This window comes from Cololabis saira, chromosome 22, assembly GCF_033807715.1.
Source record: "Cololabis saira isolate AMF1-May2022 chromosome 22, fColSai1.1, whole genome shotgun sequence".
Lineage (NCBI taxonomy): Eukaryota > Metazoa > Chordata > Actinopteri > Beloniformes > Belonidae > Cololabis > Cololabis saira.
This window is the reverse complement of record NC_084608.1, coordinates 9,223,909-9,240,404: the sequence shown is the minus strand read 5'-3', so window position 1 is coordinate 9,240,404 and position 16,496 is coordinate 9,223,909. Positions and strand designations below refer to the sequence as shown.

Here is a 16,496-nt window from a genome sequence, read left to right as displayed (position 1 = left end):
CCCTTCTTCTGATTGGTTGTCCCTATTTTCTGTTATAAATTTTGTATGGTTTGACATAGAAAGCCGTGGGTGGTGTCATTTCTGATATGCTTATGGGGGGCGGTGGCCATGAGTGCGAGGGCCCGTTCATCGCTGCTAGCAGCTTTAATTAGATTTTATTGTTACATTTTTACTATGATTTACATTATAATCCTGATTTAATTTTCTTCACATTGATAGTTTATCTTTAATTAAAATGACTATCATCGTGTGTCATTTCTAACAGCACAACAATAAAGGAATGATGAACTTCTGCTTTACGCAAGCTATTTTAGTTTTATTTAGTTAACTTTCATTGAACCAGTTGAGAACCAAATTCTCATTTGCGGTGATGATCTGGCCAAAGGGCAGGACTGAAGACAAGACAGTAACAGTCCTTTCTATATTGTCTCAGAATCTGTATTAGTGAGGAAACAACAAACATTTTCCAGCTTTAGCTGGATTTAGCTGTTCTGCTTTCAGAGAAAAGTCCCTCTCTCAGGTCTCCACAATCTTCTGCCACAACTTCCACGTCAACAATATACAGCTGCAAACCTGACGATCTGTCTGTGAATGAACTGCAGTCCAGGGTGTCCTGGTGCCGTGAGCACTTCTGGACGCCCTCGTGTTTGAGCTCAGATTTAGATCAAGGAAAGTTGTCAGTTACAGTACACTTTGGCAAAAGAGTTTCCGTAGCATGGGGAGGTGAACTGAAGTAAATCTTGTAGAGGCACCGTCATGCTGTACTGTTACCCCTCCCAACTGTTGCAGCTTCTTTAGAACTGATTCACCTGAAGATAGATGAACTGCCAAAAATATATAAAGTTCAATAAAACATAGAAATGTTGTCTGAGTAAAATAAAACTCTATTTTAGGTCCTGTTGTCTAAGACCATCTTGAGTTGGAGAAGATGATGCATCTAAAAAGTAAATCTCTTCAACTCTGTTTCTGAATCAAAATAGAAGACAACTACTTTTACTATTATTACTACTACTACTACAGTACTACTACTACTGTCATTTAGCAGACGCTTTTAGTCAAAGCAACTTACATCTGAGAGAACAACACAAGCAAGAAATCTTAAAATTAGGTACAGACCCTACAGATCTGACAGATCTGTTTGGTACAATTGTTGCTTTCTATTGGATTGTTTAATTGTAATACAAATCTGCATCAGTTTTCAGATATTTCAGATCAGATGTTTAATATGATAGGAATCTGGTATGGAAGATTGAGACAATTTTAGATTTCAGGGTTAGAATTTTGAGTTATTGATTTATATTCTTATACATTCGGGTGAAAATACATTAAATACCATTGTTCTGGTGCTTCTTTCATAAGGGAGAAATCTATTAAATCCCTCATATTTGCTTTGCTGCAATGTTTGACTCCCACTGCTGGACAGATCCTGGAGCATGCTGATCTTCTTACCCAAAGATATAGACGATTCAACGGGTCTGGAGAAGGTAGGAGTCTAAAACACAATCATTTAAATTTATGAATGCACACTGATTCATTTATTCATTGATACCTTCTCCTCTCAGCTGGAGAAACAGCTGACCTATGAGAAATTCATGGAGTGGACAGGTGAGCTGACTGTGACGAAGGTCAGGGTGAGTCTGCCACGATTCAAGCTGGAGGAGACGTATGACCTGAACAGTCCTGACCAGCATGGGCATGGAGGACGCTTTTGATGAGAGAAAATTTTACTTCTCTGATGGTTGAAAACACATTGTCACATACTCAATTTGTGAACAAACTGTTGTGCAGCAGAGCTGCAGCAGTGACGACAGTGTTGCTGCATCGCATAAGATGAAGCTCCTGAGACCCCTGTCATACACCTCAGATTTGTGTTCTTTACACATTTCCTAAATTTGTTGAGGGGCACTGATGACTTGCAGGAAGAGGTGACTACCTTATGGAAAAGGTGTTGCCATGTGGGTGCTAAGTGCCAAAATAACATTCATGTAACAGACAGCCTGCAGGTTTTCCCAGCAGAACACTGCACAACCAGAAAGAAATTCACTGGAAAGGCCTGAGACGTCATTCTGATAAGAAAAGGGAGCAGCAGCATGTGGTCGTGCTAGAACTTGCAGCAGCATTTTTTTTAAGAGAACTGACTAACTGTACATGCACTCTCCCTTGTGGTGCGATACAATCTCCACCTCCAGCCAACAGGAATACAGCACCTGCGTGAGAAATGGCATCATCAATACATCAGTATGACAGGTGTATTGTGAATGAATGAATGTTTATTTATTTCGGTACATTTGTAACCGAAAGGGTGTAGGTAGAAGCAAGGCTTATATATACCTACCCCTTTTACTGGTACCTTACATTGGTTACAGCAAATACAAAAGAGCAAAGCTCACGACTTTGAAATGAATGATCAGTAAACTCAAATATCCTGTCATAGCAAAATAAAGAAAGGAAAAGAGCTCAAAACCCCAAAATAACTTCAATTTCCCATCATAGCAAAAGTAAATAGCACATGGCTCAAAACCCAAAATAACTTAAATTTCCCATCATAGCAAAAAATAAAAAATAGCACATAGTTTCATTAACAATGCTCTCAGTTCAGAGACAACATCAGAGGGCACTGAGTTGTTGATTTTTTGTTTTAAAAGTGCATCACATTGTTTTGATTGTAGTCATTTGAAATATTTAATAAAAAGAGTCAATATGAGGTTTAATGAGGTAAACAGGACAACACAACTAATCATGACTGCAGAGACTTGATTTCTAGCTTAACAGCGACCTCTACAACTTGCAGGTTCTCTGCTTCACTGAGACGGACCAGTCTCAGCCTGCAGGAGGACTGCAGATGCAGATGCAGATGCAGCAGAAGGCCCAGGTCAAACTGCCGCAAGAGCTGAAGACGGTGACAAATACACCTGACTGCTTTGAATTTTCCTGTAATTCAAAAGAGAAGTTGTCTCATCTGTTACTTCTTTGATCCATTCTGTAAAAGATGTGTATTTTTTATCACAGGGCCTGAAAACAAGTAGATGTCCGGATGATGTAAACGTCAACTTTGTTGGTATTACACTTGTATTCAGGGTGGTTCTGGTTGTATTCAGGGTGGTTCTGGTTGTATTCAGGGTGGTTCTGGTTGTATTCAGGGTGGTTCTGGTTGTATTCAGGGTGGTTCTGGTTGTATTTGTGGTGGTTCTGGTTGTATTTGTGGTGGTTCTGGTTGTATTCAGGGTGGTTCTGGTTGTATTCAGGGTGGTTCTGGTTGTATTTGTGGTGGTTCTGGTTGTATTTGTGGTGGTTCTGGTTGTATTCAGGGTGGTTCTGGTTGTATTCAGGGTGGTTCTGGTTGTATTCAGGGTGGTTCTGGTTGTATTCAGGGTGGTTCTGGTTGTATTTGTGGTGGTTCTGGTTGTATTTGTGGTGGTTCTGGTTGTATTCAGGGTGGTTCTGGTTGTATTCAGGGTGGTTCTGGTTGTATTCAGGGTGGTTCTGGTTGTATTTGTGGTGGTTCTGGTTGTATTTGTGGTGGTGGACAGCAAAGTTTCTCAAGGATGTCTGAAGGCTCTGCCATTTAAATCCAATATAAACACTGCATTGTTCATACATTTTAAAAGTTAATATTTCAAAAACTAAAACAGATTTTAAGAATCTGAATCAAAAGTTAAAAGTTTTAAGTCTTGTGACTTAAAACTGTTTAAAGTTTGAATGTTGTCTGTAACTGAAATTATGCTGAAGTAGTAACGTCACAAAATGCTGGAAGTCTTTCAAGATTTGGGCCTCAGGTTTTGGAAATCCTTGAATTTCTTTAAAACTTCAATGATTTGAAGGACCAAAAGCCATTGCCTCCTATTCCTGAACATTTTAGATTAGCAGCGGATGTCACCCCCCCCTTCCCAATAAAAAACAAACAAAAAAAAACTGGGTTTGTATGTGTATATATATGTATGTGTATGTAATCGTATATATACCGTATGTATATATTAATGAGATAAATATATTAACAATGCAGCTGTTTGATGTTGTAAGTAAGCCAGTAGGTGGCAGAGTTGTGTAAGATGTAGCATGTATGAGTTGTAACATAAAAAGGTTCAGTGGTGGTGGTAGAAAATGTTGTAAGATGTTCTATGCTTATACTGAATTTTAATATTTTAATGTTGGGATGTTTATAGGATGTTATAGGTTCACATGTAATGCCAGTATAAAGGAGTAAGAGCTTGCTCTCCAGAGGTGCAGTTGGGGCTGGAGAGGGATCTCAGTGCTGGAGCCCGTAGCTAAGGACCTAGTGCAATTGTTATCTTTCCTTCAGTTGTTTTTGAACTTTTTGTAATTTAGTTTGGTTGTTGTTTTGTTAACTAACTTTCACAATCCACACCTGCACAACTTGATAATGGTGGCTGAAATAAAATCCAGCACGAGGTGAAGATTTGTGTCAAGCCTCCTCCTTACACCACTCGGCTAAATCCTTACTCTTACCACCTACATCACAGTTCTCTGAATGTATTAGAGTTGCAGGTAAATACATTATCAGTCACCTGACTGTCGATACCACCTTGTTTTTGTGAGATGACTCCCAGATCTCTGTTGTCCTAAACCTAAAGTGTCTGTCCTACGTCTTAATTTAAATAAATGAAACCATCTGCTGCTACTACTACTATTTGTAATATCCCAGTTAAAAATCAAGTCAATTAACTTATTCTGCAGGAGGAAATCTTTTCCGACACCCATCTCCATCAACAGTTTCTTCCCGCCACAAAGACATTATTTAGGCCAACTGGTAAAACTAATCCCACCTAGTATTTATTCACATTAAGTTTAATGTAGTCCAGTCATAGGAGTAGCTTTAGGAATAATTTAGTGTAATTAATGTATTGAAAGGAAGCTGCTTGCATTGTGAACGCACCTGGGACTAGGACACTATATGAGCATGTTGTAGGGGCTGTGGGGGGAAGCTGGAGCATCCGGGGAAAACCCATCACAGTCGAGCAAATATACTAATTCCTCCAGAAAGACTGCTGCCAGGATTTGAACCACAAACCTTATTTCTGTGAGGCAACAGTGCAAACCTTGAAGTCAGTGTGACACCATTCTACCGTTTTACTTTTTTGTCACTTACAAGACCACTGGAATAAATACAAATGGCAGTTTTTTAATCATTTCAATTAATAAGGTAAAAAAATAAGCTATCCAGACATCCACAGTAGTACATATAAGAGCACTTCACACAATCACCAAAGGCACATCAATCTATCAGTGTGATTTTATGATTTCTTCTTTTTGGTTCATCCAAAGATTGAATTGGTGGGATTGTCTAAAGCAGAGAATATTGTAGTCAAAAAGACGCAGTAAACGTCTGCTCTGCCAGCTGACAAACATATAAGACAGTGATCTTGGATCAAGTCGGGGCCAAGTTTCTTTTATGCTTTAAATGGTTCCCTGATCAAACGCATCAGTCAATCTATCATTAACATAGTAGTTTAGAGTTCAAGGACAAGCTGATGTTGATCCAGTAAGGTGTGTTTGATTAAAATACTCCAGACTAGACTGGATCAACTTTCATAGAGCATTAGACTGCTTCAAAGCTGATGTTACACTCATGAATAAAACCACATCCACAGTACCTAACCTCACTTTCAAAAGGACACAAAGTTTTGTGAGAGGTGAAAAAACAAGCAGCAAGAGAAAATCAAACACTGCTGTTTTGAAGGACAGACTTTGAAGCATAAAGAGTTGTACAGCAATTATTCTAAGACCCTTCTACCAAAATAAAATGTTTAGTTGTTTAATAAGCTCCTTGCAGCTGAAAAACACACTTCCAATGGAGCATCGTTCACTCAGGGCAGCAGTATCGACCAGCAAAGAGAACGCTGTTGGAGGGGTTGTGTCGGATGAAGAAGAGGAAGGGATGGTCTGCGATGAAGAAGGTTGGAGGTGTGTAAGACAGAGCCGTAAACACAGGACCAGTGGCGGCAGCAGCCTCCGTTCCCTCCTCATTGACCTCCACGAAAGCTTTATGGAAGACTTCTGAGAGCACCAGGTCGTTGGCAGGAGACATGCCTGTCACACAGGAGACGCACTCAAGATGTAAAATAATGCAGAACCTGACAAATGTGTAGTATAGAGTTCAAACAAACATCAGGTCAGAGTTCAGATTCCTTATTTCTTTAGAGGATAGTGATATACTATGATCCAGGAACATGACTCACCAGAGAAGTCACTCTTTGACATGTCGAAGGCGTCCACCATGCCCATACTGACCAGGACGTTCTTCATGTCATATTTCTCCTCCATCTTGAACCGAGGCAGGCCAACCTGGACCTCAATCTCATCCATCATGTCAGGATTCGTCCACTCCACAAAGTTCTCATAAGTCAGCTCTTTTTCCAGCTGATGGTGGACACAAAAATCAGTCACTACTTTGTTCGGGTCTTCCTGGTTTCATTGCTGTTGATGTGCAAATGTCTGCAGGCCCTACCTTCTCCAGACCTGTGGTGTCGTCCTCTATATCGTTGGGTAAAAAGATGAGCATGCTCAGCTCCTTCCCTTGGTAAGGCATCTCCAGGATCTGTAGGAGGGTTTCACACATTACAGGAAAACTATTTAAAAATGTGGTACACACGTTTTGGAAGAAAAATAGGGATTCATCAGGATCTAAGATCCACCCTGCAGGTTGAATTACATTAAAGAGCATATTGCAGGTTGGTGACGCCTGTGAATCAATGTGTAGGAAAATAATGTAGGAATTGAATTTTCATTGAAATACGCATAAATAAATACTACAGTGACCTTTGGAGTTGTTTTTGTGAGAGTATTTTACTTCCGCATCTGAAAAAGCTGAACCGGAAGTGAAGTAGCACCAGGGAGTGCGGTGAATTTCAACAATAGGAAAAATAATGGATCTTAATGTTTGTTGTGACACTGAAGAGGTTGTTAATGTGTATTCACACCAATATGACAGGCCACAGCCTTATAATTACGAACCCGTTAGGCCCCCCACGTTCTTTTGATTGACAGGTGAAACTCGCTTTTTAAAAGGCTGATTTATGGGTCCGCGTTACACCAACGCAGACCCTACGGCATAGGGTACGCGGCGACACACCGAACGCTGCGTGCGCCGTGTACCCTACACCGTAGGCTACGCCGTCGATTTTACGCGGAACAATGAATCCGCCTTTATTCACTGCAGCACCCGCCCGTGCGCTCCTAAAAGAAAAACTCCGAAAGTAACTCCTTAAAAACGGGTGAGTACTTGTAATCTGTCTACGTTTGTACTTTCTAAACAGAAAACAGGCTTATTATCTTCTCTTTTTTCTGATTAAATGCATCCGAAATAGCCGGGTATTTTTAAAACCGAATATTTCCCCCCCTTCGTTTATAAAATAATTTGTATCCACATTACATCGTTGTTAAAAAAAAAAAAATCTTCCACACATAACCGAAGATCTGCGTTTTCGACCACATTTATAAGCATTCCAAACCTGTAGATCATCTGGTCTTCCGGCCTCCGGGCCGCCTCCGCGGCGCAGCTTCCCCGGGAGCGGCGTCTCCTTCTCGGGTAACGAGCTCGAGTCCCCCCCGTGTCCCACCACGGAGCTGCCGCGTTAAATCGACGCAGCCCTACGCTGTAGGGTACGGCGTAGGGCTGCGTGTCGCCGCGTACCCTACAGCGTAGGCTCTGCGTCGGTGTAACACAGTAAACGGCTGTCCAGAGCAGAGACCATTTATTTAATAAATAGCTTGGAGAACAGATGGTGGATCATCTGCAGTTCTGGGTCGCACGTTAGACGTCAGACTAACGTGCGACCCATAATGTGACGTTCAAAAACGCAGAACTGCTCTCTGTCTCTGTCTACACGCATCTACATAAACAGAGTTTTCAAAAATCTTCACTTTGCCCGGAGTTTTTTTAAACATTGGTTTATTTGCGTTTTCATGTGGATGACAGGTCCAAACGTAGGAAAATATCTTCGGTTAAGCAGATACCCGGCTACGTGTGTACGGGGTCTGGGCAGTCAGATGGGGCAGAGCTGTGGAGACGTCTCCCTGGTGCTGCGTCATATGACGCGGTGTTCGAAAAAAAAAAAGCGTTTGTAGGAGCTTGGCTAAAAATCAGCCACTTTTTCCTCTGAATAAGTGCCCTTATGTCTTGTAAAACATATTAAATCCTACATTAACTTCTCACATAGTCATTTTCACATAAGGTCAGGTATAATTTTTGAAAAAATTCTAACCTGCAATATGCTCTTTAACACTTGTTGATTATAAAAGTAATGTTACAGTGATGCCTCGTTAACAGAGAATAAAGTAGTATTTTGAATTATTTCAGTAAATTACCTGGCAGTTGGCTTCAGAGATCCTGGCGAATGGAAACTCAGATTTCTGTTTCATCATCTTCACTGGCTTACTGTTGCTCTAAAAACAAAACGGAAAGAAAAACCTGGAATAAAAATGACAACATTGGCTGGAATCTCTTTTTACACTTCACCTTGTTTCCATCCATCATCACCTATATCCACTTACTGCTATTCAGATTGACAGGAGTCTGCTGGAGCCTATCACAGCTCCCTCTGGACAGGTAACAGGTCCAAATACAGACAAAACAACCACACAAGCTTCTGTTTGCATTTTATAACCACACTTCATTCAACATACATTATTGCTGTGGTGAGCAGCCACCATGCTGCCATCACCTTGTTTCAGTTACTGTTTTTTTGTTTGTTTAATTGTATATACATTTTTTTGGAAAGGCTTGATGATGGTGGTGCAGAGATGTCATAAATCCCTGAACTCAGTTTGATACATGTGGTATTACAATGTTAATCAGGGCTTGATTGATTTGGTTCAGGGGCCACCTCCAGCTCTTTTACTGTACCTTGTTCATATGCCTTTTTTTCCATAACCTTGTTTCAGTAATGCAACAAACTACAAGGCTACCAAAGCTGGGATCATAGAAAATTGGGACTACGTCAGTGATTATCATCTGAATCTCTCAAGTATGTCCTTTTCGAGCCTTAGAGCCCGTGTTTATCTCTGGTTTCTGTAGTGCAAACGAACAGGTGGTAACCACCCCCAGGATAGGACGCTAGTCTATCGCTGGATACTTCCCCTAGCAAAGCTAGGGACCCATTCATACACCTAGGTGAGGTGAGGAAAGCCCAGAATAAAGCATCTTTCCCAAGGATGCACAAAGGGTTCGAACCCACGACCTTCGGATCTTGAGTCCGAAGCCCCAAACACTAGGCCACTCCGCTCCGAATATCTCAAGACAGTGTGTAAAAAGAGGCGTGGCACTGGAACATGATGTTTCTTCTGCACAAAATTGTCCATTTCCTAATTTAGGAAAAGCAGGCTGTGTGAATGAAAAACTGTGAGGAACATTTAAAAGTAGTGATAATGCTGCTGCAGGTCAACACAAGCAGGAAAGTGGAAGACCATCAGTTGTGCAAGTTCTACTATTGGCGGCTATTTTGTCAATCTGAGTCGCCCAGCGGCTGAATTGGGGAAAGTAATGCCAGGAGATTGTCAGTGCAGTGGTTTATGCGTTGTAGCTGAACACAAACCCCACAGAGGTTGACTGGCTCAGAACCTCTGTGAACCTGAAAAGGATCGAAGTGGTATGGAAATTATAAAAGTTTCTCTGTGATGCTTTCATATTTATCTCTTGAAAGGAATCAGAAACACTCTCCCTTAGCTGACTCGGCTGCGTGTAACCATGGTGATTCAGCTGCAGCGTTACCTTGCTGAGTCTGAACTGAGCATCTCGTGTGCTGCTCTCCTTGAACTTCTCGTTCCAGTTGCCTTTGAAGTAGATGGCGTTGACCAGAACCAGCCTGGTCATGGGGTCCACTGCATCCGGGGGCAGCAAGTCCTTGATTTTATCTGGCGAGTGAAGACGACACAAATTTGAAGCACCATTTACTACATGACTTAATATCACGGGATCAGGAATTATAAGCCAATCTTTTGCTTTTAGGGAATTGGTGAGGAGTGTTAAGGATCCCAAAGGTTGTTACCTAATTTTAAAAAAGGTTCAAAAGTTTAAAATGACATAACCAGCTTTCAGCTGCCTTGTTAGTCATTTTACAAGGTGCATAGTGTATTAAGCAGTAAACACACGTTTTGAAAGAGCAAGCATACCTACAGTAGAACCTCAACAATTTGTTTTATTTCTTAATATTTTCCTTTTTTTGCAGAATTTGCAGATGCAGATTAGTCCTCTTAACTGCAAGCAGATCAACCAAGCCTATGTGTCACTCGAAGTCAGCCCTGCCTCATCTAGATACATTAATGCAGGCAGTGCAGGTTCAAGTCCCAGCCTGTGGCTCTTTACTGCACGTCTTCCCCCTTCTCTCTACCTGCTTCTAGTCTGCCTACTTTCGCAATAAAACCCACTTGTGCCAAAAAAATCTTTAAAAAAAAAAAAAAAACATTCTCCAACAAGCTGTGGTACATGATTGGTAGTAATGTATCTTAGTGGTTTAACCTGATAGGACTGAATGCAATACTTGGGCTTTACTAATTAGAGCCCTCCAAGTGTCATCGGAGAACATTTAATCCTTTTACTTTCAACATTTTTTTAGATATTTTTTGTTGCATGTATGGTAGGTTACCATATAAGGTAATTTACCCAGTAAAGGTTAAGAATGAAACCCTAAACAGCTGAATGATATTGGATCAGTGGGAGGGGGTGCTCACTGGAGCACTCATGAAATATAATATCAAGGCTGGCTATCTAACAGACCCAGAAAGTTATGAGTCAGGATCAAAATAAAAAGACTATTGTGCTTGATCAATATTAATGGGGGTCCAAACTACATAATATGGGAGGTTAAAACAGGTTTTCAGATGTGTGTGTGATACCGTGTGTCTGTTTCTCCACCCAGCTGTTGATTTTCAGCCTGGCTGCTTCAACGTTCTTCATGAAGTCCACACACTCCAGCTCTGCCTTGTAGTACTTCCTGGTCTTTTTAAGGAAATCCTGGAGCATATCAACAACATAACAATTTCTGACCCTCTAAAAGTGTTTTTAAAAAGCCCTTTTACTTTCATTTGCAGAATTAAACTAGTGAGGTGGGCTGCTACTCATTTTTTCATCCATCTCTTCATCTTGCAGCGTTTCAAGATTCCTCTGTGCTTCTCTCATTCACTCCCCCCTGACTTCATACACAAAGACACACTCACACACCTCCACAAACTGGTAGGACTGCTCTCCGTACAGCCTGTTGGCGACACTCAGGGCATACGGAGTCCCGGGTTTGTTGAGCTCACTCAGCAGCTGAGCGAAGTTGGCGTTTACGTCGTCCTGACAGCCACTTGTTTTCTGGCTCTGTGAAAAAAAATACACAACTTTTACACAAAGGATCAAACAAGTAACAGATGAGACAACTTCTCTTTTGAATTACAGGAAAATTCAAAGCAGTCAGGTGTATTTGTCACCGTCTTCAGCTCTTGCGGCAGTTTGACCTGGGCCTTCTGCTGCATCTGCATCTGCAGTCCTCCTGCAGGCTGAGACTGGTCGGCCTCAGTGAAGCAGAGAACCTGCAAGTTGTAGAGGTCGCTGTTAAGCTAGAAATCAATTCTCTGCAGTCATGATTAGTTGTGTTGTCCTGTTAACACAACTTCCCAGCCTGCTGGACTCTGTCTATGCTACCCGGCTGAGGAAAAAGGCCAGCAGCGTCGCCAGAGATCCCACTCATCCAGGACTCAGACTGTTTGTCCCCCTTTAATCAGGGAAGAGATTCACCTTAAAAACAAGAATCAGGTTGTTCCCAAGAGCTGCTGCCGCCATCACACACCCCACTTGACTTTACTACTGTCATCTCACCTGTGTAATAAGCTTACCTTCGTACTGTATTTGTACTATTTTATATTTTAGTCCTGCAACACTTTATCACATTGTTTGAATTCCTATTTTTCTCTTAAGAGTATATTTATCTATTTTTCTTGTTATCTTTAGTTGCATAGCTGCTGATTGTTGCACATAAATGTTGTTGTACTTACGCACAATTATAATAAAGTCTCATATGTTTACGTCATTGACCCTCATATCCACTGTTGAATTGAATAAAAAAAAAAAATGTTAAGTTCTTATAGAAGTTTAAGTTGAATAATGTTCCTTGATGCATTTATATGATTGTTCTTGTGATACTTGTAGTGGCATGTTGAGCAACAGCTTTGACTTGGTGTCAGATCATCTCACTGTGATGATAAGAGGAGCTGCTGAACAGCAGTCATCATGACAGTTTCTTCTGGAGGTTTGAGACCGAGATCCATTTTTAGCTGCTTTAAAAAAAAAAAACTAACGTTCAGCTCCTGGTGCAGAGCCATGAATGAAAAGAAAATGTCCCAAATCATTTAAAGTACTGTTTCATATATGATGATACTTTGCTTTTTTACTCAAAATCAAACATGCCAACAGACAAACAGAGCATTTCTGCAGATCCATGCTAGATGGAGCTTTGATGTTCAGTGTTTCTTAACTGTGTCTCAGACAGATTTTTGTAAAAGTTTTGGTAATTTGAGTAGCAGCAGTTTTTTGGTTTAATTAACATTTTCTATGCAACAAAAACAAGGAAAGATCAAAAATGTAAGATGAGATGTATTAAAGCAGGAAACTGAACCAAGTCCAACATCCTGTGTTACCACTAATGTTCATGTTAGTTTAACAAAAAAAGACAGATGTAGTTAAAGTGAGAGAAGCTGTACCTCTGACATCTGTGCAGCAGTGTTTCCTCTGGCTCCCAGCATCACCATCGCCAGGGCTGAGGAGATGCTGAAGGGAGAGAAGAAGATGTTTGCAGAGTTGTCGTCCTCACTCAGCTTTCTGAGCAAATCCAGGGAGAAGATGGCGTTGGCCTTGGTGAGAGGAGTGGGGGACGCCATTGTGTCTGATACACAGAAAAGAGACATTAAAACATTATTATCTCCCTATTATCTTCTTAGTAGATGGTCATTGTCTTTGGTAGAAAATGTATTTTACTCCAAAGTTGTAACGGAGTGAGGTTTTGGACATCCTATAACATCCTATAAAACATCCCAACATTAAAATATAAAAATTCAGTATAAGCATAGAACATCTTAAAACATTTTCTACCACCACCACTGAACCTTTTTATGTTACACCTCATACATGCTCCATCTTACACAACTCTGCCACCTACTGGCTTAATTACAAGATCAAACAGCTGCATTAAGGAATGAATTGTGTTACAGAAATATGTGTTACAGATTGTGTAACAGAAATATGAACCAAAACCACATCTTCTAAAACCCTAAAAATAAAATCATAGAATTAAATACTGTTAGACGTTCTATTAAGTCATAGTTTAAGCGCCACATCCATAGACTGCACACGAAACAACGACACCCTGACTCACCAGTGTACTCATCTTCTGATGACTCATTCAGCTGGAAATTGCACAATTTAAAAAATTTAAATAACCTCAGATGACTATCAGTCAAGCGGCTTTTCTTTTTTTTTTTTTTTTCCAAATAAATATTATTAAAAAAACACTTTCTTTAACATTACAAAGCGTTCCCTGCTCTCAAAGCACGTGCTCGGATAACATCTTCCATGAAATAGCAAAAATGTCTTGTTTCAACATTTAATGTTTTATTCGGAAAAAATATGGGTTTAGGAGATTTGCGAATCATTGCATTGTTTGTATTTACATTTTAAACAAGGTCCCAACTTCGGGTTACATTTTTGTCTATTGTTTTTATTAGTGTTCAGAATTTGCCGTGGCCTACACGTACAGTATAGCTGTTTTAAAAGATCAAATAAATAAATAAATTATATCAATAAATCAATAATCAATTTTCACCCATGTGTGCCAACAAAATAGTGTCGTTTTTATATATATCACGTGCACACCTAACTAAAACTAAAATACTAAATGAAACATAAACGTACTTACTTGAAAACGTGTGTTTGGCTTTTTTAAAGAAAGTAGGAAAAGATTTAATTTCCAGTAAACATCCGTATTTTCTGAACTGTGCTGTGATTGGCCCGCAATATGATACTCATCCTTATGTCACACCTCAGTGTGTTCAAGTTCATTTATAAAATCGGAAAAGCTAAACTAACCTTAATTAAAAGGGTAACAGATAAGGCACCAATGTTTGTGGACTGTGAACAACAAAATGTATGTTTGTAACAAGAAATATACTGATATGACTTTGTTTCAGTGAAACACAGAGAAGCATGGACACAAACACTTAATTTAAAAAGAGTTTTTCAAGACTATGTTTCTTGAAGAGTTTTAGATTTTGTTGACAGAAAAATCAAAATGTACAGACTTGGACACTTTTTAAAGAAGGAAACCGCTATAATTATCACTCAAGAAAATCAAAACTGACTAAAATAACAGAAATCTATTTTATTTTGAATTATTGTTCAAAAGAATAATTTAAATTACTATTATTATTATTACTTTGTCAATTTCAAGTTATTTCAGTGACCAGCATGTGTAATTCTCTCTTTAATAGCCAACATGGGTGTGGTCTACCTGTACTATCTTGTATTACTTTGCATTTGCAGTTAACCTTTAGATTAAAAAAATATGTTTAACTATTGAGTATATTTCGTAGCAACCAAATATTGTCATAAATGTCCTAAAAAGTGTCTTGCAGAATTCACACCAATTTGCTGGTTTATTGGGGCAGCATCACCCACATCAATGTCATCGGTCGTCTGAGAAGGAATGTCAGAAAATAAAGAAAGCTGAGAAGTAATAAAACAGATAATTTCACCTCGTTGAAAGTCCTTCAGATGAAAAACGTACAACTTAATATTTACCGTTCAAAAGCGAGCTCACTGCTGCAGTCTGTCCCATAGATTAACATGACATGACAGAGCGGCTTTGTTTTGGAACTTTCGAGGCTTACCTGAACCACGCGGCGAGATCAAAAGTTTTAGCTACGTAGACGATAGACGCCGCATCGAGTGGTTTTGCCCGCTGCTGCGATACGTCATCGTCGCCGCCATATTGGATGTGGCAAGACTGCGCTGTAAACTAATACAAGTAAATTGACTTATTTTCATAAAGCGCCTTTCTACAAAGAAATCTACGTTTTACGTCTCATTTATTCATTTATTCATTCATTCATTCACACACACACACACACACACACACACACACACACACACACACACACACACACACACACACACACACACACACACACACACACACACACACACACACACACACACACACACACACACACACACACACACACACACACACACAAATATACTTGGGAAACTGTTAGGCACCAAATATAATATATTTAATTTTCCAAGATGGCAAAAATAAGAACTTTATTGATCCCACATAGAAGTAATTCATGTTATATCAGCTATAGAGAACAAGGTAGTGCCGAAAAACAATATATACCCCCCTCACAAAAATAAGAAAAATAGAGAAAGATATTTTTTCACATCAGCAAAGCATATCTTACATAAACATATGTTATTTTATTGTCTGAAAAATGGTTCAAATATGTTGTTTTGTTATTTGAAAAATTTAAAATTTGTTTTGTTTGAGAAAATGCTTTGAAAAAAAGCTGAGGGAAGAGTTGGTGGAGTATCAAGTCATAGCAAGCAAGGATCTCCCACAGGAAGAGAGAGTTGACAGGTTCTGGGGCCTTCTAGGGAAAGAGGAGAGGTTTACAAATCTGGCATCACTGATGATGGCAATGCTCTGCATCTCAGCTATAGAGGTAAAACACATTTTTCAAATAACAAAATAACATATTTGAACCTTTTTAAAGATTGTTTTCAGTTATTTTATTGTCTGAAAAATGGTTCAAATGTTATTTTATTGTCTGAAAAATGGTTCAAATATGTTAAATTAAAATTTGTTTTGTTGATGAGAAAATATGTTTCTCTATTTTTCTTATTTTTGTGAGGGGGGATATATATATATTTTTTGGCACTACCTTGTTCTCTATAGCTGATATAACATGAATTACTCCTATGTGGGATCAATAAAATCCTTATTTTTGCCATCTGAAAAAATTAAATATATTATATTTGGTGTCTGTTTCCCAAGTATATTAGTGCGTGTGTGAATGAATAAATGAGACGTAAAACGTAAATTTCTTTGTAGAAAGGCGCTTTATGAAAACAAGTCAATTCACTTGTATTAGTTTACAGCGCAGTCTTGCCACATCCAATATGGCGGCGACGTTGACGTATCGCAGCAGCGGGCAAGAACACTCGATGGGGCGTCTACGTAAATATGTCTATGGAAATAACACTCTGGTTGCCAGGAGACAACAACCGCAACCCCCTCCCACACACACACGCACACCGGTTGAATGACCAGAGCCCAGATGGTGAAACTGGTTTCACATTATTGCATCTGTGAGTAAAAAATCCGAGCAGCTCAGTTTTCTGGAGGGGAGAATTCATTACAGTAATAGTATCGTATATCAGAAATAGCGCTTGCGCATGCGTACGTGGGCCATCGTGAGCGGGGGTAGTGTGCGCACGCGCAAAA

At 39.7% G+C, this 16,496-nt stretch overlaps 1 protein-coding gene across 1 annotated transcript; it reads right to left on the bottom strand.

Annotated features, from left to right (window-relative positions):
- Positions 1 to 5,750: 5,750 nt before the first annotated feature.
- Positions 5,751 to 14,887, bottom strand: LOC133422975 (leukocyte elastase inhibitor-like). Its single transcript, XM_061713047.1, has 10 exons — positions 14,789 to 14,887; positions 12,697 to 12,878; positions 11,428 to 11,529; positions 11,177 to 11,317; positions 10,852 to 10,969; positions 9,728 to 9,870; positions 8,326 to 8,403; positions 6,467 to 6,556; positions 6,198 to 6,378; positions 5,751 to 6,048 (listed from the first exon to the last, which is right to left on the bottom strand). Exons 1-10 carry the CDS (start codon positions 14,823 to 14,825, stop codon positions 5,822 to 5,824), a joined length of 1,299 nt encoding a protein of 432 aa, XP_061569031.1. The 5' UTR covers positions 14,826 to 14,887; the 3' UTR covers positions 5,751 to 5,821.
- Positions 14,888 to 16,496: the final 1,609 nt, after the last annotated feature.

Coding starts and splice junctions, on each gene's coding strand:
- LOC133422975 (XM_061713047.1), bottom strand. CDS start 14,825: ATGGGACAGACTGCAGCAGTGAGCTCGCTTTTGAACG. Junction 9,871..10,851: donor GGTGGAGAAACAGACACACG/GTATCACACACA, acceptor TTCACTCGCCAG/ATAAAATCAAGGACTTGCTG. Junction 6,379..6,466: donor ACACCACAGGTCTGGAGAAG/GTAGGGCCTGCA, acceptor GTCCACCATCAG/CTGGAAAAAGAGCTGACTTA.